This window comes from Festucalex cinctus, chromosome 1, assembly GCF_051991245.1.
Source record: "Festucalex cinctus isolate MCC-2025b chromosome 1, RoL_Fcin_1.0, whole genome shotgun sequence".
Lineage (NCBI taxonomy): Eukaryota > Metazoa > Chordata > Actinopteri > Syngnathiformes > Syngnathidae > Festucalex > Festucalex cinctus.
In genome coordinates, this window is record NC_135411.1 from 55,344,867 (window position 1) to 55,368,646 (window position 23,780).

At 40.0% G+C, this 23,780-nt stretch overlaps 2 protein-coding genes across 3 annotated transcripts; both read left to right on the forward strand.

Moving 5' to 3' along the window:
- On the forward strand, window positions 1-7,913 carry LOC144001212 (melanoregulin). 2 transcript variants are annotated; one of them, XM_077495347.1, is made up of 7 exons: window positions 1-1,703; window positions 1,805-1,978; window positions 2,940-3,105; window positions 3,193-3,283; window positions 5,134-5,297; window positions 5,927-6,163; window positions 7,568-7,913. In XM_077495347.1, the coding sequence occupies exons 2-6, from the start codon at window positions 1,887-1,889 to the stop codon at window positions 6,113-6,115; spliced, it is 702 nt and encodes a 233-aa protein (XP_077351473.1). In that variant the 5' UTR covers window positions 1-1,703; window positions 1,805-1,886; the 3' UTR covers window positions 6,116-6,163; window positions 7,568-7,913. The 2 variants fall into 2 exon arrangements, with proteins under 2 accessions (XP_077351473.1, XP_077351465.1); XM_077495339.1 differs by lacking the exon at window positions 7,568-7,913 and having other exon boundaries at window positions 5,927-6,392.
- A 5,187-nt stretch (window positions 7,914-13,100) lies between these two features.
- On the forward strand, window positions 13,101-16,924 carry tcap (titin-cap (telethonin)). Its single transcript, XM_077498405.1, has 2 exons — window positions 13,101-14,420; window positions 16,060-16,924. The coding sequence occupies exons 1-2, from the start codon at window positions 14,272-14,274 to the stop codon at window positions 16,448-16,450; spliced, it is 540 nt and encodes a 179-aa protein (XP_077354531.1). The 5' UTR covers window positions 13,101-14,271; the 3' UTR covers window positions 16,451-16,924.
- The last annotated feature ends 6,856 nt before the right edge of the window (window positions 16,925-23,780 follow it).

The window sequence follows — 23,780 nt, forward strand, 5'->3', positions numbered from 1 at the left end:
CCTGGACTGGTCGCCGGCGATAGTGGTAGAGGCCTCTTGCAAATAGCAAAAATGCATGAGTAATTGACGCCCACACAAAGTGGCTTGTAATTGCCTGTAGATGCCAGAAGGTGGCGGCAAAGCACTTTCTCCTATTCTCAAAGATATGGCATACCTAAATGAAGCTCCTCTCCTATTGAAGCTAACACACATGCTTTTGGAAAGTGGGACAAAGCCACAGTGTCCAGAGAAAATCCAGGAAAGCTCGGGGAGAAGATAGAAAGTGCATGAGATTCAGACTTCAAACCTAAGGACTGTAAAGCAGACGCTGACCTTTAGGGCACCATGCTGGCTGCATTTGAACAGAAATTGCCATCCAAGCTTCTATATTAAAAAAAAAATATATATATATATATATATATGTATATGTAAATGTAAATGTAAATGCTTTCCAGCCTGGAAGAAGTGTTAAGTGTTTGTGTGGATGACTAAGACAAGCTTCGCATGACGTAAGAACGCAGAACGCACATTTTTTTAGAATTCATCTTTGTGGACTTTTATGAGTCGAAAAAACACACACAATCAATATTTTTGGGAGTGTTGAGAATAAACAGCATATCACGATAACATGTGACAATCCCAGCCAAAGGGAACAGATTGTTCTTAGGTCACAGTAGCAGACATGTGAGTGTGGAAAAATGTCAGATGAGGGTAATGAGCCGTGGAGGCTTTTTTCGTGCCTTCAATGCAGTCTTTGCTTTGTGTCTTAATGAACGTGCACTGTTTTAACACTGTCTCACACGCATGCGCACACGCACACATACATTATACTGTAATCGTTCTGTTTACACAAAGATATTCATTTGAAGTCATCGTGATAAACTGACTAACTGTTTATTTTATTTTTTTCTTTTAGCTAGTGTCTAATAAATTGATTTCATGTTACAAAGTCTTTTTTTTTTTTTTTTTTTTCAAGGGCCTCTAAAGGCACTCTGCTGGTCACAGTACAAATACTTTTAACTTGAAATTGATTTTGAATGATAATGATCAAAATGACAAAAGAATTCCAATACTGTGCTTAACACACAAACACAGTTTTCAATCATCTAGGCCTTAAAGTTTCCTTATTTTGAGGTAAGGACCATATTTGTTTTGAGTGATATCTGGACTCAAGAGAGCCAAGACTGTTAGGCTTAAAATTTAAATCTCTGACCCATTTACAAGGAGCTTGTGCGATTCAGATGACTGGTAGGAAGAATGTTCTGTAAAGAGACGTGCATACATTTATATATGAATCTCTATGAGACAAAATGTTGCTTATTACTTACTGTACTGTACTTCTCAACCTCTTCTTCTTTGAAAATCAGGTGACCTGAAGCACCACTCTTGTCCACAATAAAACCAATTGAGGTGGCTGTGTAAGTCACATGCAAACTCAGGGCCCCTGGCAGCCAAATCGTGCCAGTTTCGAGACAATTTTATAGTCACCAAGGCGGAGTGAAAGTGCGTAACACAGCTCCTGATGAAGATGAAGAAAAGAGGTGTTGTCCTTCCACTGAAGCGAGGGGGTGTGCGTCCCACTCACATGACATGGCTGTGACCGTGTGCCGGGGGGATGTTGTGTCGTATGTTTGAGGTTGTGTGTATGTGAGTTGACTAGAGAGGCGGCAGACATTCTCTGGCCTCTGCCGCAACGTCCTGGAAGATGGCAAGATGAAAATGAGGTAGTTTAAAAAATAAAAAGTTTTGATGCCGACTTTTTACACATTTACTCACTTAGCCTGTTTTTTTTGTTTTTTTTTGCTTTTCCCCCTCACCCCGCCAGGATGTGAGAGCGAATGTGAGTCGGAAGGCATCCCAAGACATTCAAGACAAGTGTTGTTGGGATATTCCGGCATTGATCCTCCATGGGCTCAGCGGTCTTCAAGTTCTGCTGCTGCTGCTGCTGTGCCGGTGACAATGATGATGACGACGACAACGAGAAGCAGCCCTTAGTAGGGTAAAAATACTTTTCCAATAGCCTTTTTTGTAAAGGGCAAATGAAGCCCTCATCTCTGGATGAGGCGTTAGGAATGTGGCCTGAGACCTAAACAAAAATGTATTGCGATTTAATAAAATAAAGAATAAAAAAGAGAAAGAAAGAAAATTGCCAGATTATTACATGATGTTTCACCCAGATTTAGGGGGGGGAGAAAAAAAATTATGAAATTGTTTTATATTTTTCAAATATTTTAATAATTATAAACCTTAATATTCTTATTATTTTTAGAATTTGTAAAATACTTTTTAAAATAATATATTGCCTGGATTGTAAGGATTTTTATATGTTAGCAGACACACTAATATTTAACATTTTTATTTTACATAATTTTGGATTGTAGTTTTATTTACTAACATAAAATATTTTAGAGACAAATTTATTTAAATATATTTTGGTGTATTTTTTTTTTTTTCTTTTAGTAAATATAGCATATTTTTATATGGATTCATATTTTTCTAAAGATTATTTTCTTTGTGCTTTTACCCCCAGCGACCCTGGTCACCAATTAATGTTTTCTATTGCAATCTGTTAAATGGACTTCGTCAATTTAATGTACTAAATTATTTAAATATATATATATATATATATATATATATATATATATATATATATATATATATATATATATATATTAAGTACTACTAATACTTACTAATACTTTTAAAGTATGTTAAATACAGTAAAGAGAATCAGAATAAATGTTTCATACATTATGATTATTTAAAAAAAAAACATGTTTTGGATATGATATTTTGTATATAAAGGATTCTTTTTTTTAAGTGGTGTAGATACAGATTACTATTACTATTACTATTAAAAACAAAGGACAGCTTGGCAAATTGCACTGATTAATGCACCTTGAATTAAACACCCCTGACTGCAATAATGATACTCCAAAATGTCTGCTCGCACCTCCAAGAAGTCCAGATCCGTTGGAGTATTTCAACCGCGAGGTGCAGAAGCGCCGCGATGAGGAGACCAACCTTTGGAGCGAGCCGGGGGACCCCAGCCACTCGGAGAGGGATGACGACCGGGTCCTTTACTCGCTGCTGCAGGCCCGCAACAAGACCCGCATGGGATCCACTGTACATTAAAAAAAAAGAAAAAACACACACACCCACAAAATGCAAGTGAGGCAGGATGAAGGAACTTTGCCGTCTTGTCCTTTATAGGGCTACCGCCGCCTGAGCGTGGACATCGAGGCCATGCGAGACACACGTAGGGAAGTCCGAGAGAAGTGGAAAACCATCTTGGAGAACCTTGGTCAGCGCCATGTTTTTTTCTTAGAAGCACAGGTTGAGAGCACTGGAGACAAATGTCGGAGTCAGAGAGTCCCATTTTTTTCATCATATATTGTGTAATATATGTTCTATGAAGTATTTTATATTGGATAAGTTGCAAATTTGTCTGTTTGGTCATTTTAAATACATTTTAACAGATTTGGGTCCAAAAGTCTGGTTCCGGAACTATAGACAAGTCTTTTTCCCATTTTAAAGTCGGTAAATACGTTTTATTTGTGTATAAAAATAACTTATATATTTTTGATATTTTCTTTATTGTTGTTGGAGAAAGCTTTATAATATCTTTAGCTAAGACAGGCAGTTGGAGCGTATCCTGAAGTGTTGGGATTTGTTTCTTAACCATTGCTCCAGTGCTCACAAAACACTGCCGATACTTATCTTCATGCTTTATGGTCATGTACTCCAGTGCTGCATTTCTGGACTAAAATCTTGGAAAGCTCGCTGATATATTAAACTGTAGGCTTCCTTTATCTCCAAGATTGTGTTTACTAGGTGACTTAACAATAACTGAGCTACCATGTAAACAATCTCAATCTATACTTATAGCCCTTATTATTGCTAAAAAAAAATAATCCTTGTCAATTGGAAAAATAAACAATCTCTAAATATCGACCACTGGTTAAACTTACTAATAAATTATATCTCAATGGAAAAAAATCTCTACCTTAAATAAAAATCAAGTATCAAGATTTAAACAAATATGGTCTATGTACATAGAATATTTTAATCTTAATTTGGCAACTTAATCCTGCCTAGATTCTGCCTGTTAACGAGAGCCACCACATCGTTACAACTTCTGTTTTCGCTGCTTCTGTATTTGGTATTTTGTATCTGATTGTTTTTATTTTTATATAGTCAGGAACCTAGTTGCTGCTAGTGGGCTCGAGCACACCACACTATACGACACTATACTCAATAACTCCTTAAGATCTATTTCTAGTGGGCACTTGGATCAACACTTGGTGTTACTGCATGCTAATTAGTCAATTTTCTTGACGCCGTCCCCCGTGGTCGGACGGGGGTAGCTCTGCCCCCCCCCGTTGTCTGCTCGGTAGCGGTTGCGTCTTGGCCGCTCCCTGGGCCCCCTGTGGGGTGCGGTGTTGGGGTGCTTTCCCTGGCGTCCCGGCGCCGTCCGCTGCTCCGTGCCCGGCGGCGCGGTTCGGGGCGGGTGGGCCTCTGGTGTGCCCCGTGGTTCCCTCTCCCCTCCCCCGTCGCCTCTCCCTCCTCGCCTCCTCCCGCCCATCCTCCTCTGCCTCCCGGTCCCTTTTCCCTTGTCGCCCTCACTCCCCCCCCCTCCTGCCCTGCAGCCGCCCTTTCGCCTTCTTGTCGTCTCCTCCCCGCTTCCCCCTACCCCCTTCCCTGTCTGCCCCCCTCCCCCTCCCTCTCCCTGGGCCTGGGGCTCCCTCCCCGGCCCGGGCGTCGGGCTCCGGGGGCCGGGCGGGGGTTTGAGGCCTGCCCCACTCCGGTAGAACTCCTGGCGCCCCGGGCGGGCTCCGGTGGCCGGTGCCTATCGTGGTGCCAGATGAGTGGGGTGGGGGGGCTCGTGCCACCTACACCCGCCGGGTTGGGTGAGGCCCCGCTGGTCGCTCCTCTTACTCACTTCACTAGTTAGGAAAAAAATAAAAAAATAAAAGAAGCACAGGTTGAAGTTAATCAGTGTTTTATAAAGTGCACTTGTGACTTGAGATCATGTGTAAACAAAACATTTTTGTAATGTGATTTTTCTTTTTTTAAACTTTTTTATTTTATTTTTTTTAATAAATTAGTACACTCAACGTTACATGAAAGTTAACCCTCGACATTGTCTTGTAGGCTTCATGGCCGAGGCCGACTCGCTGCTGACCGTGTCGGCCGGCGCCTCGCTGGACCGCATGCGCAATGCTGCCGCTGCTCGTTCTCTGCTGCATACGCTGCACACCGAGACGTCAGTCTTCAGCAGCAGGGAGCCGCCACCCGAGAGATACCTCTTCATCCTGGTGAGAAGCCTGAAAAGTGTCCGCTGAATACAATTTGGGGTTGCTCACCACTGTGACGGTGTTGAAATTTAATTTACCGTAACACCAATTTATTCTGGTTTTCCTCTTCAAAATGATCTTGGCTAGTCAATTGGGAGCTGTGAAAACCGCGTCTTATTAAACGCATCAGCATAGTATGGTATGGAGGACCAAAACTTGGAAAATTCTAAATAAATACATGACAAAATAAATAGATAAATGGCTAAAAGTGAAAAATAAAAACAGATATAAAAATATAATTAAAAAATAAAATACAAATGTTTTTATTTATGTATATATATTTTTTGTTGTTTTTATTTCCATTTGGATTTATTTTTTTTTATTTAATTTTCAAATTATATTTTTTTTTATATCCGTTTGTATTTTCACTTTTAGTCATTTATTTATTTAGGCATTTATTTATTTAGAATTTTGGCAGTTTTGTTCCTCCATAAGACCCTCCAGTGTTGCTGAATAAAGCAATTCTGCAAGGAAGAGTGGGCCAAAAATATCTCCACAGATATGTGGAACATTCATTGTCAGTTGTAGAAAACGCTTGATTTCAGTTGTTGCTGCAACGCCTCTTCCAACCTTTTGTCCTTCCTGGCTAGGATCGCTTGCTGTACCTGGACATCGCCGAGGACTTTTTGACCAAGGCCAGGCGCTTCTACCCGCCCCGGGATGACTCGGAAGAGGACGAGCCGTTAGGCGCCATCAACTTGCCGCTGCTGCTCGCCCGGGTGGAGGCCATGAACGGCTGCCCGGATGACGACAGCGGGGGGAGTCTGGAGAAGTCCTGAGCGGCTGTAGTAGCTCCAGACAACAGGCAGGGGGCGGCAGATGTGAAGGTTAGATGTTCGCCGTAAGGTTGTTGAGAATCTTGAGGGCGTCCTATGAGTGTCACATGATGAGACAATAAGTTGCCTATCCATACAGCTGACTCGCTCGCTCTAGTATGTTTGGAGAAAAGCAGCCAGTCAAGTGTTTGAACCACCCAGTCCCCCTCCAGTCACCCTGCTCTCTGTAGTGGTCATGTCGACAATGATAACGAATAAAGTTGCAAGCCTGTGGAGTCTATCATGAGTCTGTGTCACATGTTGTCAGCGGGGTATTTGGAGTCTGGCGGGGTGATTTAAAGGAGATGTTTTTGGCGTGGGACACGGTGTGCTTGTGCACGGGCCCAGCCGGCAGGGACATGCCGCTCTGCCAGGCATGCCGCAAATCCCGGGGCCCAGCGTGGGGCGCCGTCCGGTGTCTGGTGGTCCAACTGGGGAGTTGGAGGTTGTTTTGGTGCTCAGCTGTTGCTGCAGGTTGTTGTTAAGTTACAGACACATATCTGCTCAAGGTCATATTTGCGCGACACGTGAGACGATTATGACTTTATACAAAGACCACATTCATTATGAGGAACATAAAAGCCTTGTGCGGACGTGGGTTTGTTGTCATGGCAATTGTTATTACATCAGCAAAGCTGGGGATGGATGTGGGCAGATTTTTTTTTTCCTCCAATATACTGTAAATGGATCTGCTAATCTGAGGGGCTTTATGTATCACTGTCACTGATCTGAATATATTACTGGATAGCCGATAGGCCAAGACTTTTGAAGCCACGAGGTGCCATATTACTCCTCCCAAGAAACTTTTTTTGGCATTTATACTTAGTATCGAAATTTCAGCCAATACTTCGTAGAAACAGCATGATTTATGATGTTTTAAATTTGTAAAACATCAACAAGAGGACTTCAGACATTTTACAACTTTCCTTAAATACATATATAAATTATATGCTTCGTGATGTTTACAGCAGGGAGTTTACTTTTTATTAAAGAATTATAACTGTAATTCAACAAAAGATGCTTATGACTTCACTAAACTAATATTGGGGTCTAAGGAATTGAGCGATAAACCCCACCCCCAGCCCTATACTAAGAGCCTACAGGATGTATATGTCTAATCTGTACGTATACGTCTAGTTTATACAGTATTCTGTTTGCAAGATGGGAGGAGTAAGATGGCCGCCCTGTGATTTCAATGGCTTGCACAGACGTGTATGGCCTATCGGCTATCCAGTCATATATTCAGATCAGTGATCACTGTTTTAGGTGACTGCTCTGCCAAAGTGCTCAGGATTTTAGGATTATATGACTTTGGCAGTGTCCACTCTGCCCAAGATGCTTCTTACTTCCTTCAAAACAAAATGAGAATCTTTCAAAATGGCTGCTCATCCTGCTTTATTTTCTACCCCTTGACAGGTCTATGCAGCAATCATCCCACCCCCGCACCAAATTCCTCTCACTAACCATCTCCAGTGTGGTGACAGCTCATCCAAATGTCACCTCTTGACAGCTGTGACAGTGTATTGGTTACGCAACACAGAGCTCTAGCTCCTGGCAGGATGCACGAGCACCCCTCACCACCACCACATCCCGTTGTGGGCGGGGTTCATCATCAATGCATAACTCGCCACCGAAATCATCTTAAAAGGTGAACGTCAACATGCAGCGCCACTCGGTAATGTTGTGAGATGATACACTGGCTATTCATCAGTGCTGCCATGGTTTCATAACACGTCTTAAAAGATGGCAATGTTCTTCTTAGATGCCGATTAACGTTTTGCCAACTCTGTCTCACCGGTTGTTGACATTTACTCAACTCAATATTTAACCCTTTTTAGCCCTAAACCCAAACACTGTATCCCTAAAGCCTACCAACAAAACCAGGGGTTTCCAAACTTTTTTGTTGGACAGCCGCATACAGAAAAATGGAAGGATGCAAGGGCCACTTTGAATTTATTCAACTTAAAGTTATTAAACATTAGGGGTGTGAATTGCCTAGTACCTGACGATTCAATTCGTATCACGATTCACAGGTCACGATTCGATTCGATACCGATTAATCCCGATACGAATTTATAAGTCGATTGTTGCGATTTTTTTTCATTCAAATTTAGAAAATACTAATCAGTAAGCTTGTAGAGTGTAAGATTTATATGAAAATGTATTATTTATTTATCTGAAATTTCAGTCTTATAGAGGTTGTAATCCGTTTCATGTTTGAACAGCATTAAAATAAAATATTAAGGCTTAATGTTCCGTTCATATAACATTCTTCCATGCTCAAGGTGTGAATCCTAACCCGAAGTCAGACGTTTTGTTGAATATTTTTCCATTAAAAATGGAAGTTTAAAAATCGATTCACACACACACACACACACACACACAAAAAAAAAAAAGGCAATGATGATAAGACGTTGAATCGGTAAGACTACCGAATGAACAATTCTGAGCTCTTAAAAAAATAATAAAAAAAAAAAGATATTTTTTAATCGATTCGAGAATCGCGCGATATATCGCCGAATCGATTTTTTTAACACCCCTATTAAACATGCTAAAATCCATCAAGCAAGGAATTATGTTGTTTATATTTTCTGCTGAATTTGATAAACTTAAAAATACTTAAGGGTTTTTTTTCCCCAAAATTTGGACTGGCCCACAGCCTTGTATTGTACTAAACTAGATCCACCCCTGCAATGAACAGCAACTCAACTCAACTTTATTTATAAAGTACTTTAAAATGAGCATTGCTGTATATACGAAGTGCCGTACATGGAACAGAAATCAGTCGTGCAGTAGAGATAGGTAAAAGAAGAACAAACAGATATTGTAAGTATACATTGTAAGTATACAAGTAATTAAAATTTACATCAATAAAGGAATAAGAAAATAAATACATCAAATAAACATCAAATTCATAACACAAAATACAACACACACCACAATGCATCGAAACAATGTTAAGTCTCATGGTGAGCCAAAAGCCAAAGAACACAGATGTGTTTTAAGACGTGTTTTAAAAGAGGATAAAGAGGGGCATTACCTAATATTTTGTGGAAGGTCATTCCAAAGGGAGGGACCGGCAACTGCAAAGGCTCGATCCCCTCTAAGCCCCCAGCTTTGTCCTCTGTACCGCCAATAGAGTCTGGTCTGCTGACCTGAGGCACCAGGCAGGTGCGTAAGGGTCTCGGACCTCAGAGAGGTAAGTTGGGACACGACCATTTAGAGATTTAAAAAGAAATGTAAGAATCTTAAAATGGACTCTAAATTTCACGGGCAGCCAGTGAAGAGAGGCCAGGATAGGGGTTATGTGCTCCCTCTTACGGGCACCAGTTAGGAGATGAGCAGCAACATTTTGGACAAGCTGGAGACGGTTGAGGGAGGACTGGCTGATTCCAAAGTAAAGTGCATTACAGTAATCCAGCCGAGATGTAACGAAGGCATGGGTTACAGTTTCTAAGTACTGCTGAGATAGAAGTCTTTACCTTAGCCAGCTGCCTAAGATGGAAAAAAAACTGCATTTGACAACAGCAGCAATTTGCCGATCCAGTTTGAAGTCACTGTCCATCTTAACACCCAAGTTTGAGACTGTTGACCAAAGGACGCAAGTCTGCAGGATGAGAAGAGCCACTGGGACCAAAGACCATAACTTCTGTTTTCTTATCGTTGAAGTTCAAGAAATTTAAAGCCATCTAGGCTTTGATTTTCTCCAGGCCGGACAAAAGTGGCCTCAATGAGAAAGCATCCTTTATACTAAGCGGAACATCGATCTGACTGTCATCTGCATTGCAATGAAAAGAAATCCCATGTTTGCTTAGGGTGGGGCCCAAGGGTAGCAAGTATAGCGAAAACAATAGGGACCTCAAAATGGAACCTTGTGCAACACCATATGACAGTGGGGCAGTATGGGACTCGGGGCAGCCAAGGTTAACACAGAACGTTCTGTCAGCCAAATAGGATCTAAACCACTCAAGAGCACTACCACCAATGCCCACCTGGTTCTGTAAACGAGCCAACAGAATACTGTGGTCACTGTATCAAACGCTGCAGTCAGATCTATATATAAGATATAGATATAGAGATATACATAGTCTCCAATGTTATTTGCCAGGAGGATGTCGTTAAAAAATCGTAACAAGGCTGACTCTGTGCTATGCATTTTCTTAAAACCTGACTGGAAACCCTCCAAGATGTTATTTTCCTCCAATTGCTTAGTTGCATGTGTACCACTTTTTCCAAATTTTTTTTAGATGAAAGACAGCTTAGAAATGGGCGTAAAATTTCACAGCACACATTGATCAAGTCTGGGTTTCTTCAGCAGTGGTTGCACAACATCATATTTAAATTGTTTGGGGACTACGCCAGAAGACAGGCTACAGCTGATAATAGCCAAAACCGATTTACCGATGCTCGGGAGTTGGGTGAACCTCTTTGAAGAAATAAGGAGGAACAGAAAGACCTCAAGGATGGCTTCAAATGAATTGAGCAAGGGACCTGAACGGTAAGACACATTTATTTGTATTTATAGTCATTCTCTTGTTCCTCGCTCCGACCTGTTTCAAGACAATCCCACTCGTGGGCCGTCATGATTCTTGGTGGGCATCGAATGTTCGACGAGGGGATCATGGGTGTCCCTGGGAATTTTCCAGCTTCTGTATCAACAGTAGAAGAGTGAAGCCTTAACAGCAGATTTACAGTCCGTACCAGTTCATTATGTTCATAAATCATGAGGAAACCAGCAATGGCTGTGCAAAGGTGCACTTGGGCGAGTTGTGTCTGAAAGGCAAAGGCCAATAAATTCCACTCGACTGTGACACCTCTGATGCGCTAAATTCCTTGGAATGCTGCAGGGTCCGACTTTAAGTCTTTTTGGGTGGTGGCCCTACCAGGACCGGCACAGGGCCTGATTTAAAACAATTCTTCACAATATTCATCATCAATCAGCTTGTAGTCTCAGTGGCTAAAAATGCACGCAAGGATTTAAAACTACTTAAAGGTACAATGTGTAAAAGTTGACCACTAGATGTCACCAAATAATAGAATAAAGGCGAAGTGCATACATTTCGAAGCAAGCAAACTCTGGTGACTCAAAGAGACCAAACTTTACAAGCCAAACACGTCTTTATTATTAGATAATCACTATATTTCAAACTTTGAAAAATCACTTTGAGTCTCCAGTGACCCAGGTTTAACATGAATAACAGCTGATTATGCAGTCATATCCATTGTATGTTATGCTTTGCTGTGTGTGTGTGTCTGTACGTGTTATATCATTACCCAATACAGACGAGTGAGTCACTTGAGTAACATCACACCAGCCGACAACTTTCCAAAGGCGAGCGCTTCCCAGGCGGTGTAACCCAAGTGCAGAGCGTGACGCTCTGTCACTGAGGTGATGAATCAATGGATGCGGCGACCGTGAGGCAGCAAGCCATAACGAGGAGTTTGATGGTGTCGCGCAGGGCTGCAGCAGCACAAAGGAAAAAGTCCTTTGAAAGAATAGTTGCGTTTTTATCTCAAAGGTGTCGCATTTAGCCAGCCCTACATGTTTAGGGGTGTCAAATTAGCATGTTAACGACAATAATTAATTAACGACATGGTTAGAATGTTGTTGTTTTTTTTTATCTGTCACTTTATGAGCATATTAATCCGTTTTTATGCATTGAGTTTCTTGGGCGTGGGCTGTTGGGGAGTGGATAACAATGCTAAATCAAATGCTGAAGTGGACACTGATTTAACAGAGCATGTGAGAGTTGTCTGATGAATGGTAAATTTTAATTTGAAAAAAAAAAAAAAAAAAAAGACTCCCCAATGGCACTTTTAATTGTGATATTGCCTTCTTTGTAGGAACCTTGCTTCCCACAGAAGCAGCTCAAGTTTAGCCGACCACATAAATGTAATGCAACGATTTTTTTTATTTTATTATTATTTTTTATTATTATTATTTAATTTAATCTTTATTTAACCAGGATAGTCCCGTTGAGATTAAAAACCTTTTTCAAGGGAGTCCTGGCCAAGAGGCAGCAAAACAGTTTACATTACAGTTACAAATAAAAGTTACACTTACAATCACATACAAATTATAAAAAAGTTACAAATCAATGAGGCCGTCTCAAGTGCTCTTAATCTGGATCTAAAATCGTTCAATGAAACAAGTTCCGTTAGTTTCCAGTCTTTTTGCAACATGTTCCATGTAGAAGGGGCAGAGAAAACAAAAGCCTTTTTTCCCCAGCTCAGTGCGGGCAAATGGAACACAGAGCAACAAAAGATCATTAGAACGCAGACCATAAGAATCAACACCCTCCAGAGTGGACACTTTGGACACATTAGCAATGAAGACGTTATCGTAGCGAGCCAGAGCAGAGTTATTTGCCCAACTCATTTCAAAAACACCTCATGTATGAGCAAGCCTGCGACCGACAGGCTGACGGATGTTCTTGCCAAGGAGATAGTGATAAACTGCAGGCTGCTAAACATAGTTGAAGATGAGGGATTCATTCAGGTGTAGCATTCAATGACCCATCCTACAAACCACCGTTAAGTGACGACTAGAATCATCAAGATGCATAACCGTGAAAAGAAAAAGAAACTTGATATTTTTGTGATGGATTCACCCAACTGTGTTGCTATAACTGAAGATGAGTGGACCTCCTCAGCTGGCAACAGCTATTTGGGGATGACCGGGCACTTTATTGATGGTGAGTGGAACCTCAACTCATTTTGCACTGACTGTCGTGAAAACAGAAACCAGGCACTTTGCTGAAAAATGTGCCAAATATATCCGCAAGGTGGCAAAGGACTGAGGAATTTGAAAACCACACACACCATACATACACATACGGTATATACAGACAGGCAGAAAGCATAACAAGCTTTTGTCAGCAATTTTTAGGTGATTATTTTAATCTCTTGACAGCGCCCCTATTGCTGGTTACTTACTGTCATGCTAATTTGCTGTTCGTTCTCTGAAATTTCTATGAAGCTACTGTACACCAAAGCACTTGTTGGTCTTTAGCGACGCTGCAGTTCATTTCACATTCATTTAGCGATTAGCATTTCCTTGTCCATCTTCCCATGTTCTCTAATGTCTCTTAATGTGTTAGCTAGTCCTGGTCAGTCTTGACGAAAAGCTCTACTTGTTCAAAGTGGATCTTATTTGCCACCATGGAGGCAATGATTAGTTAGGATCTGCGCTATGCAGCTAGTAGCTGCTGCCAGTGCCCGTAGAGCTGGTGATTGAAGAACAAGTTAGCTTAGCGCCTAGCGTTTGCGAGCAGTCGGCAAAGCAAGAACTTAGGTAAGATGCGTGACTCAGACGCAACACTTTTTTTTTTTTTTTAACCATCTCGGAGCTGATTGGTTAATGTGACCTGTCCATGAGTAGCATACCGCTTCTGATTGGTGGGCTTGGAGGGGATAAGTGCGCTTTTCAAAACTGCATCTTGACCATCACAAAATCGCCTTGTCTGAGATCACAATTTCAATCTAAAAACAATGACTTGTTCAGCCCAAGTAGGGACCCAATGAATGCTGTATAAGTCAAAAGTCTTTCAGATCAAAGTCCAACTGATAGACAACATTATGAAGTTGTCAAATCAAGATCAAGTAAGTATCCAAATGGAGTCTTTGATGCTGCAGTTGAGTCTTAAAGGGTTAAAAGGTGGTGACTGGTGAGTGCTATCTATGCCAGTTATTGACTGTTTCCACATTAGTCGTGGTTTACTCATTGTACATCAGGACCAAATGCATATCAACCTTCCTCTTTGTCCAAGTCTGTTGTGTTTGTGTTTGGTTACATAATCCCAATACAGTGTGTAAGGCACAGCTGATGTGGAAAGTGTTGGTCTGACGACCCGTTGGGGGGATTTTCATGCCCATTAGTCTCTGCAGAGGAGCTTCACAGCACCTCCCGGAACACTTGTTGGTGTCCAATGTCAGTGCACGCCAATTGTCCGGTGACAACACGTGTCCGAAATAGCAACAGTGTGTCCATAAAGGCGCGGGCATGACTTCAGCCGTGACACACCAGGACCAGGACACAAAAAGACCGAGAAGAGGCCAGCTGGAGCATTGCTGCACTTCTTTTAAAGCCCGTCACAGCCGATCTGAGATTCAGGAAGAAGATGCCGGTGTGTACCATCGTGGAGAAGTGTAACGGCATGGTGGCCGGAGCTGAGCTGTCATGTAGCGTCCGGGAAGAGAATAAGACCCAGAGGGAGAGCTACTGCGCCGACTGGAAGAGCATCAGCCTCAAGACTCAACCTGAGGAACGGTGAGGAATGGCTATGAGCGCTTCTTCTTTTCCCAAAAATAACAAGAACATTTTTTGTTATTGTTAAATTTGGGCCAAGGAGGACCACATTTTGAGGGCTTTCCAATAGTCAAACATGGGTTGCAAAGGAGTGGTTTAAATGTTAAGAGCCAACTTACAATTCTGTAAATTCATGTTTTGTTACCATAAATTTTCATGAAAAAAAAAATTCTCATGAAAAAATCAAATTCTCATAAAAAAAACAAAACCCCAACAACAAACAAAACAAAAAGCAAAAAAAAACAAAAAAAAAAAAAAACAGCATACCATTTGGACATAGGAGGTTTCGGGGTTAATATGTATGTCGGGTAGTGGTTGGGGCCATGGCAATGAGCCCTAAAAATTTTCTCTGTAAAATTGCTTTTAAAATAGTCTGGGAAAGCCGTGGCAATCTTCCATTTTGGTTTTTAGTGGCCATATTGTGCTTCCGCCTAGAGATTTTATCTGCTCTCGTACCAAATTTGAACCTTGTATACTGTACAAGAAAGAAAAGTGAGGCTAGATTGCAAACCATTTTCTATATGCACCTACATTTTGACATTTTATCAGTGTGCCACCAAATATCAGCCTTGTATACTGGACAGATAGTTGACACTAAATTGTGAATGGTGTGGTTTCAGCATTACGTGAAGCACCAAAGTTAGATGACGCGCTATAAAATGTAGCTAATTTTCCCTCATGGGAATTTGTCTCTTTCTGTCTGTCGGTCTAGCTAAAACACAAAATCTGACAACTAAGCTTTCCCATCTAAATAATTTTAGCCCCAAGCTAATAATTTGGTGTCTTTTCTTTCTCTTTTTTTTTATCATAAAAAGAAAGTCTCAATGTACCATTATTGAAATTGAACAGGAAGTCATCCATTTTGTACTCATAGGGAATTCCCAAATGAGCCCCAATCAGAAGCAGGTATACAGTGTGGAAAAAAAAAAAAAAAAAGTAATATATACTTAAAAGAAATCTAGTAAAGTTTTTTTTCACTCTGAAATTCTAAATTCTAAATACATTTTACAAGGAGAATTTTGAGTACATTTGACCAGTTTATTTAAAAAAAAAAAAAAGGAAAAAAAGTAATATATACTCCAAGAGACCCATTTTTAGCCTCTTTTTGGAAAAAGTGGTATGGCTGTCATCCAAGCTGAAGGTCATGAGTTTCTTCCACAACGCTTGAGTAACTTTATATATATATATATACACACACATATATATATATATATATATATATATATATATATATATATATATATATATATATATATATATATATATATATATATATATATATATATATATATATATATATGTGTATATTCAAATTATTGTCCCATGTATTTATTTATTTATTTATTTTTGTCTTACAACAACTATTGGGTTAGTCTAATTTCATGATTTTTTAAGGATTCAAATTGATGTTTAAATTTTAATTAAGAAAAAGGATTGATGGATGGAAATAATATATTATAGGCCTAATTAATAATATATTTTTTAATTACTTTGTATTATTATTATTATTATAATTATTAAAGTTTATAATTAATGAATTAATTCAAATTAAATGTGATTTCAAGACCTCATTTGTTGAATTTTTGATCGATGCCCGTAGGAAGACGATGAACATGAACGACACCTCCCGCAAGGAGACCCTCAGCCGGCAGTGGAAGGCCTCGCCGCTCACCCAGTCCTGCCCGTCCGGCGTCCTGCGCGTGGGCACGGTGGAGCGCGGCGTGAGGGAGCACCAGCTGCTACCCAAGCGACACACCCTGCCCCTGCCCATCTTCACCCCCACCGAGCTGGGCGTCCGGCTGGGCCGCGGCGGCCCGCACGCCCCCGAAGACCTGCGGCCCTTCCCCACGGCGTACGGGGCCTGCCCCACCAAGAGGAGCGTGAGCGAGATCACGCGGGACCTGCCGCCCGTCAAGCCCACGCTGATGGAGTTCTCCAAGACGCCCAAGGCCCTGGGCCGCTCCATGTCCCAGGAGGCCCAGAGAGGCTGAAGCCAATATGGACGATGGGGCGGATGATGAACGTGCATGCACCTTGTGACGTCCTAAACCGTCTGTTTTTTCTGATTTGTAGCACTGGCTGTTGAGGCCAGCACAGCAAACATAAAGACATGGTCGTGTTCTTACCGGGGTTGAGGGAGGTTATAATCAGCTGCACTTTAGTGATAGGTGCAATGACACAATGAACGGCAAAAAGCATTTTCAAAAATCCACGGCACACAACCCCCAAAAAAAATCAGTCCAAGTAGACATTGTTGTGTTCGTACAGGGATGGAGAAGCTATGAAAGGAAGACTCAAGTGTAAGAAGGATGGAAGAGCAAGTGGTTGTGGAAACATCTGTACATGGCATAGTGTACATACAGTATTTATTTTTCTTGTGTGTTTGTCCTTTTACCAAGTGAATGTTCTTTTAGATGACATGTTTGACTTTCTGTTTTTAATAATAAAATCAAAGTTGCTATTCACTCTTTTCTTGCAGTGTCTTGCAATATAAACAGTTGACAGGAATTCCGTCTTTTTCTGTGTTTTATTTTATTGTTGGAGATGATTAAAAACATAATTCTTGACTACAAATGTAATCATCTTTTGAGCACCTTCCATGATACTTGCTGATAGACGTGGCTTCGGCAGTTCGCGGTGACTTAAGAGTGGGCATGCTGCAGTGCAACATATGGGAGCGCCCGCAAGGGCGGCAGCAGATTTTTTTTTTGGTATTTTCATTATTAATTTCAATATTAAATATTATTTTATACCACTGTGTAGGTATAAAATTAAAGCGGAAATATGCACTGTAATGTAACCAGCTCCGTGGTGAGTGAAATGACAAAATCACAAGCCCACAAATTTGCCACTATGTTGGAATTTACAATATTCGGACCTGGGTCGTGCCCATGATGTGGGCTCAACCCAGGAGAGGAAAAAAATGACATCGCAGAAGAGCCGCAAGAGGTTTCAACCAACAATAATGTTTGCTCACCTGTGGACAGCCAACTAGACGCAGATGTTTCTCGTACCTCCTTTCTTGAAAGTGAGAGACGAAACTCTTCCCTGTTTTCGTGATGATTACTTTAGTAGGACGACCACTTGAAATTATATTCTCGCTGGAGCATTCCTGGAGTGGGCCGGAGCACGGGCAAGAACGCTGGAGCCTCCTCGGGCATGAAATCTGGCATTTGCTGGCCCTCTATCACCGGGACGCAAAGTCGTGGACGCGACAAGCCACATCCCGTTGGAAAGGTCTCGTCGAAACAAATATGGGGATGCGGGTATTCCCCCGGTAGGAGTAGGGGTTGGGAGATATGACCACCCAAAGACCTCCAAGACACTGAGGTCGCGTCAACCACTGATTGCAAGCCAAGTACTGTACTAGATTTCTCTTGAACTTTCCAATGGCCACCACATAATAACCCTGGGTCTATTATGCCTCCTCTCTTTTAAAACCAATACGTCTTCAGTTTAAGATTAAGTTGACTTAACTGAAGGATCTTAACGAAAGTCAACTTAGAATCACAGGGGAGAACAAAACATGCTAACTCCACACGGGAAGGCCATAGCCCAGATTCGGAACTATTAATTCATATTTTCTTTATCCTCCAAATAGAGCTAAACTCAGATACATAATAGTGCTGTACTGATGGGTTGAGTGGATTTGAGAAGGATTGTGACCAGCATGTCTGTCTGTCTGTCTGTCTATCTGTCTGTCAACCTGTGGGTGACCAGCATATCACTCTGACTGACTTATTCTTCCAAGGTGGACACACCAGACGAGGATCGTTCAATTGATACGTGACAAGAAATGCTTACTTCTGTTTTGTTCTATTGAGTTGCCATTGTTGTTTCTTTTTATGAGGTACGATATTATGAAGTGCTATTTTTCCTCAAAATATACAGACAACAACAAGGCAGTTCATTTAATTGAGAAACGATGATTTGGTATTTGAATGTTATGAGTTATGAGTGTGCTCATGGTGCAAATTAAACTTCAAGGCACCACTGTAGTAGTCACTCATTCCTTCCATATTTCTCAACCGATTCAAACCATTCCAAGTTCACATTTTAACATATCAAGTTAAAATCCCATAACACGGCATTTCAATTCAGCTTCATCTTTGAAGCAATCATATCCAACTTCTACCCAAATTGCATTCTGTAGTTTTACAAAATGGCCTCTTCCAACTTGCGAAGTGCTGCTTTTAGTTTTAACAGCGCAGCGGACAGAAAGGGCCGAATAAATATAGCCGCTTGTGCTCAACTGAGCCAAGTTTTGTTCGTTTGAGCTGAATGGAGATATCAAAGTTTTTATTTTAAGAGGCGACGTTATAATTGAACCGAAGCAAATATGGCGCCTACACTTATTTGAACCACGACATATTGTAGTGTGAAGGTGTCCTTCCACCCACCACACAATATTTCTGAACAATGGGTGTTAACCAATCAACAATAGAGCGTCTCTTCTTTTGCCTGGCTGCTGCTCTTCCCACGCTCCGCTCTGTGATATTAATAGTCGAGTCAACTAAACAATGGCATGGTATCGGCGCGTTCTAACCCCTTCGAGCTCTTAATCCTGCTGCGTTATCAAGCATCTCAATGTGCTCCCCTCTCTTAAATGACCCCCAGCACACACAGGCGATGCAGCGGCAGCACGGCCCAACACGCCTGCCACATGCTGCCAGTTGTTGGATCCAAATCTTGACCCAATGTGCTGGGTCAAATCCTTAACCCAGTGCGTTGGGTGTGCAGCATTGACTCGGTCCTTTTTGGACCCAGCGCTGGGTTAGCTATTTCACCCAATTTGGGTTACTTTGGACCCAGCAGTTAAGAGTGTGAGAAGTGAGGTATGTCCTCTACCAGTTACCAGCCAATTATATGGAACGCTAACTTTCGCATATATGGCAAATATGAAGTCTTTGATGAACATAACATGTATTTTTTTATTTTTTAGAGAAAGGAGGCAGAAGCCTAAGTACATGGATAAAATCTGCGCAAGCACAAGGATAACAGACAAATGCCACAAGAGTCGAACCCCCAACTACAGAGGTGGCAAGTTGGTTACTTAACCACTCAGATACATTAGCTTTGGCTTTAACTTATTATAGTTCAAATTAATGAATTCAATTTTATTTTAAAAACACGTTTGTAACCAACCAATTTTAGGGAAAATAGGCAAAGTTGATGCAACAAAAAAATGACTGGTTTCCTGTAGGCCATGCATTGTCCATCCCAACCAAGCGTATAACACTTAGAGCATTTTAGCTTATTATGCATGAAAATTAACTAATTTTAGGATTTACAAACTAAGAAACAAATAAAAGACAAATAATCTTAAAAACAAGATTTTTAATCTTAGAAATTCTCCTCTTGCATAGTAAATAATTCTCATAACAAGATCAATAAGACTTTATGGCTTGACATAAGAGTAACGTTTAAGTCTAGGTTAGATAGCTTACATTTGCAGTGTCGACTCTCACGGGCCACATTATTATTAGGTATATCTGCACAATCTTTAAACAAATATTCTTGCATATTTTGTGATTGTAGTGGTGATCTAAAACATTGGTTCTCAACCTTTTTTTAATTTTTTATTTTTTTTTGCCAGCCAAGTACACCCTAACCAGTGCAAAGGATTTCAAAAATCACTAACTTAATTTTAAATAAAGTTTATAAATGATTGACAGGTGATACTACGGGGCATATAACAGGTTGGGGCAAACCATTCTTCTTTCGGGAAAATCAGGTTTTTTAGGACAACGAAATTGAATAGCCGACTGAATATAACATTAATTTTATGAACTTATATTTTTCAGAAATAATGCCATAATTTAATAATGATTTAATTATTGTAAAATTATTTAGAAGGATTTTTTGCATGGATGCTATTTTTATTTTTTTTTAATTATAAAATCTCACATTCCCCTGGAGTGCATTTACGTAGCCCATTGAGAATTTGAGAATCACCGATCTAAAATACGCGAGATAGCATCATGCTGACAGCTGTCCAGAATATTTTGACCGACCTGTTTGTATAAACAACAGCAGCAGAGTTGTACTGTACATCTTTACATTGCTACCCTCTACTGGTCAATTGGGGGTAATACACAGTTGAATTTGTCACGATTTTATGCCATGGGTGGGCAATCAATCCGAGTTCTTGAGAGTCCGAGTCCTGAAGATTTGAGAAATTTCCCTCCTCCAACACACCTAATTCTAATGATCTGGCTTTCTATCGGGCTTCTGCAGAGTTTGTTGATGAGTTGATCATTTGAATCAGGGGTGTTGAAGAAGGGAAACCTCAAACCTGCAGGGCCCTGGAGGATCAGGATAGCCCGGTTGCTCTTTTTTGTTTCATTGTAAAAAAAAAAAAACAAACAACAACAACAAAAAACAGTTTTTCACTTGCTTAAAAATATTCTATGATGTTTAATTAATCAATCAATCAGGAGCATGTATATTCAAATTGTATTATTATCTATCATGGTTACATCAGTTATGGCAATCCCCCTATGTCATCTGATGAGCCGACGTTATTTACACACATTCTTCCTCCTCCTCCTCCTCATGTCCTCAATCAGGCCTCGAGTTATTGCATCCACCCTCGTTATGTCCTTGTCAAAAGGTGGCGCTGATACATCACATGATGCTGTTAATTGGCTGTCTGCTGTGTGTCTACCTTGAAGCTCCTGATCCAACGGGATTGAGCTGTTGCTTTCTTACAGGAAGTGGAAGTGATATTGTGACTTTAACATGAAAAATTGTGAATTATTTCTAGTTGCTTGTGTAGTTCTATTTCTATTTATTTCCAACGGGAAAACTTTTAGATAAGCTACAGTCCCATTTTTATAAAACATACAGACTTTTTCATGTAAACTGACAAAACTATTTTCTAAAAAAAAATGTCTCAAACAGCCTCCTGCAGCTCCTTTGAAAAAAAAAAAAAATTAAAAATAAATAATGATTAAAAAAAATCTTTCAGTCTTCAACACATTTCTTCCCATTGTCACAAGAACTCAATAAATAATAAAACATTTGCAGGTAATGTGACAGGCAGGCCACATTGTGATATGAGGAGCTTTTTTTTTCTCTCTCTCGGTTTATGTGCAGTGACAGTCGGCCGTCGCCTCCTTGACATGACCACTGGGACTAATAGGGTGGTTTGTGGGTTGGTGGGGGTTGTGAAGGGCTGTGGCATAGCGAGAAGTCAACGTAGGCGCTGATGCTGAGGAAGAGATGGGCCTATAATGAGGCTGTATGCCTGCAGGCTGTGCCTCCCAAGAAAGTCTTGCTCCCTATACTGGAGAGAAGGATCCACTTTGCAGAGGGGGGTGGGGGGCACCGGAGTGTGTGTGTGTGTGGGGGGGGGTTATTTTCTTGTCACAGAGCCCAATTCTGCAAAAGACAGGACAGCATGTAAAACTCAGACAGCAATGATTTGCTATCACTCCTCGGCGGAAACCGAGACAAGAAGTTCTCAAGGCAGACAAACAAAGTGTATTGTTATTGAGGCTACCTTACACGCTGTAAAAGACATTTCATGTTGCAATCTGCATGCAAATCCAGTAGCTGATGTTGACAAAATCTTCTTTAAAAATCTACGGAATTTAAAGCCATTTAGAATATAGCATCTGAAAAGAACCATTTCAATTTAGGTAACAGAGAATAGAAACAATCTCCATAAAACTTTGCTAGCTATTGGTATGATGATTCCTTTTTCATACTCAATTCAGTCGTTATTTGGAGCAGAGGTTGTTATTGGGCAAGTCTGAATTTGTCAGCGTGCTCATTCTGAGGTTGTCACATGGTTAGGAAACAGAACATTTGCCGGCACTCAATCATTTGGATTCACTGGCACGCAAGCAAGGCCTTCTCTGCTGGCCCAACCAAACACAATCGGAAGCAATGACTGACATCAGGGGTCAGCAACCTTTCCTGTCCAAAGAGCCATTTTAGGCCAAATAAATAAGCACAAATCTGTATGGAGCCGCAAAATATTGCAAGATTGTTAATATTGTGTTAGTATTAGTCTAATGTACTGAGGGGGGCTCAAGAGCTAATTCGAGCTGCACCACAACATAAAAATATGCAGCATCCAATACTTTGGCATTCATTTTCTTCTACCTTTCTTTTTCATTTTTTTCACATTGTATTTTCTTTATTTATTTAGGATTTATTTATTTATTTATTTATTTATTTATTTTTGTAATTTTCATGCATTTTGAGACTTCTCTGACTTTATGTTAATTTCCTGACATTATTGGCAATTTGAAAGACTTATCATAGTCATATTTTCTTCATTTTTTGGGGGGACAATTTACGTTTAGTTTTTCTTTTTACATTTATTTATATATTTATTTATTTATTTATTTACATCTCTATTTTGCCAGAGATTTTCTGACATTTTTGGCAATTTTGTGGACAATTAATGGTAATTTTCAGGATTTCTTCTTTTGTTTTTGGAAAATGTATAGTTACTTATTAAACATTTTCCTTGCTGCTTTTTGTTAAGAAAAATACATTTTCTGGTTTCTTTTGTTTTTGGAGATTTCATAATTACTTTTTTGAATATTTTCTTTTATGCCCACGCCCCCTTAAAAAAAAAATAAATAAAATAAAATAAAATAAAAATAAATAAATAAATAAATAAATAAATAAATAAATAAATAAATAAATAAATAAATAAATACATTTTCTGACTTTTTTGGCAATTCCAAAAGAATTTAATTGTAATTTTCTGCCCTTCTTTTATTTTTGGAAATTTTAGGTTACTTTTTGAACATTCTTGTCTGCCTGTTTTGTTTTTTTAAATTAAATTCTCTGACATTTCCACTCCCCCTCTTTTTTTTTGCAATTTCATGGACATCCATCCATCCATCCATCCATCCATCCATCCATTTTCTTAACCGCTTTTTCCTTACAAGGATCACGGGGTGCTGCTGGAACCTATCTCAGCTGTCTTCGGGGCAGTAGTCAGGATACACACTGAAGTGGTTGCTGGCCAATTCCAAGGGAATTTCATGGATATTTTTTGGTAAATTTCTGCTTTTCCTTTTCCTTTTTGGACATTTTATGGTCACTTTTTGCACGTTAAAATTTTTTTAAAAAAAAATAAAAAAATAACTAAATCATCTTTTCTGACAATTAAAAAAAATTGGACTCTTAACATTTTTTGGGAATATTTAATTATTCATTTGTTTTATCTAAATCACTTATTAATTTGAAGAATATTTTATCTTTAAAAATACAACTAAATATGTAAAAAGAAACCTCCACTAATTCCTTTCTTTCTTTCTTTCTTTCTTTCTTTCTTTCTTTCTTTCTTTCTTTCTT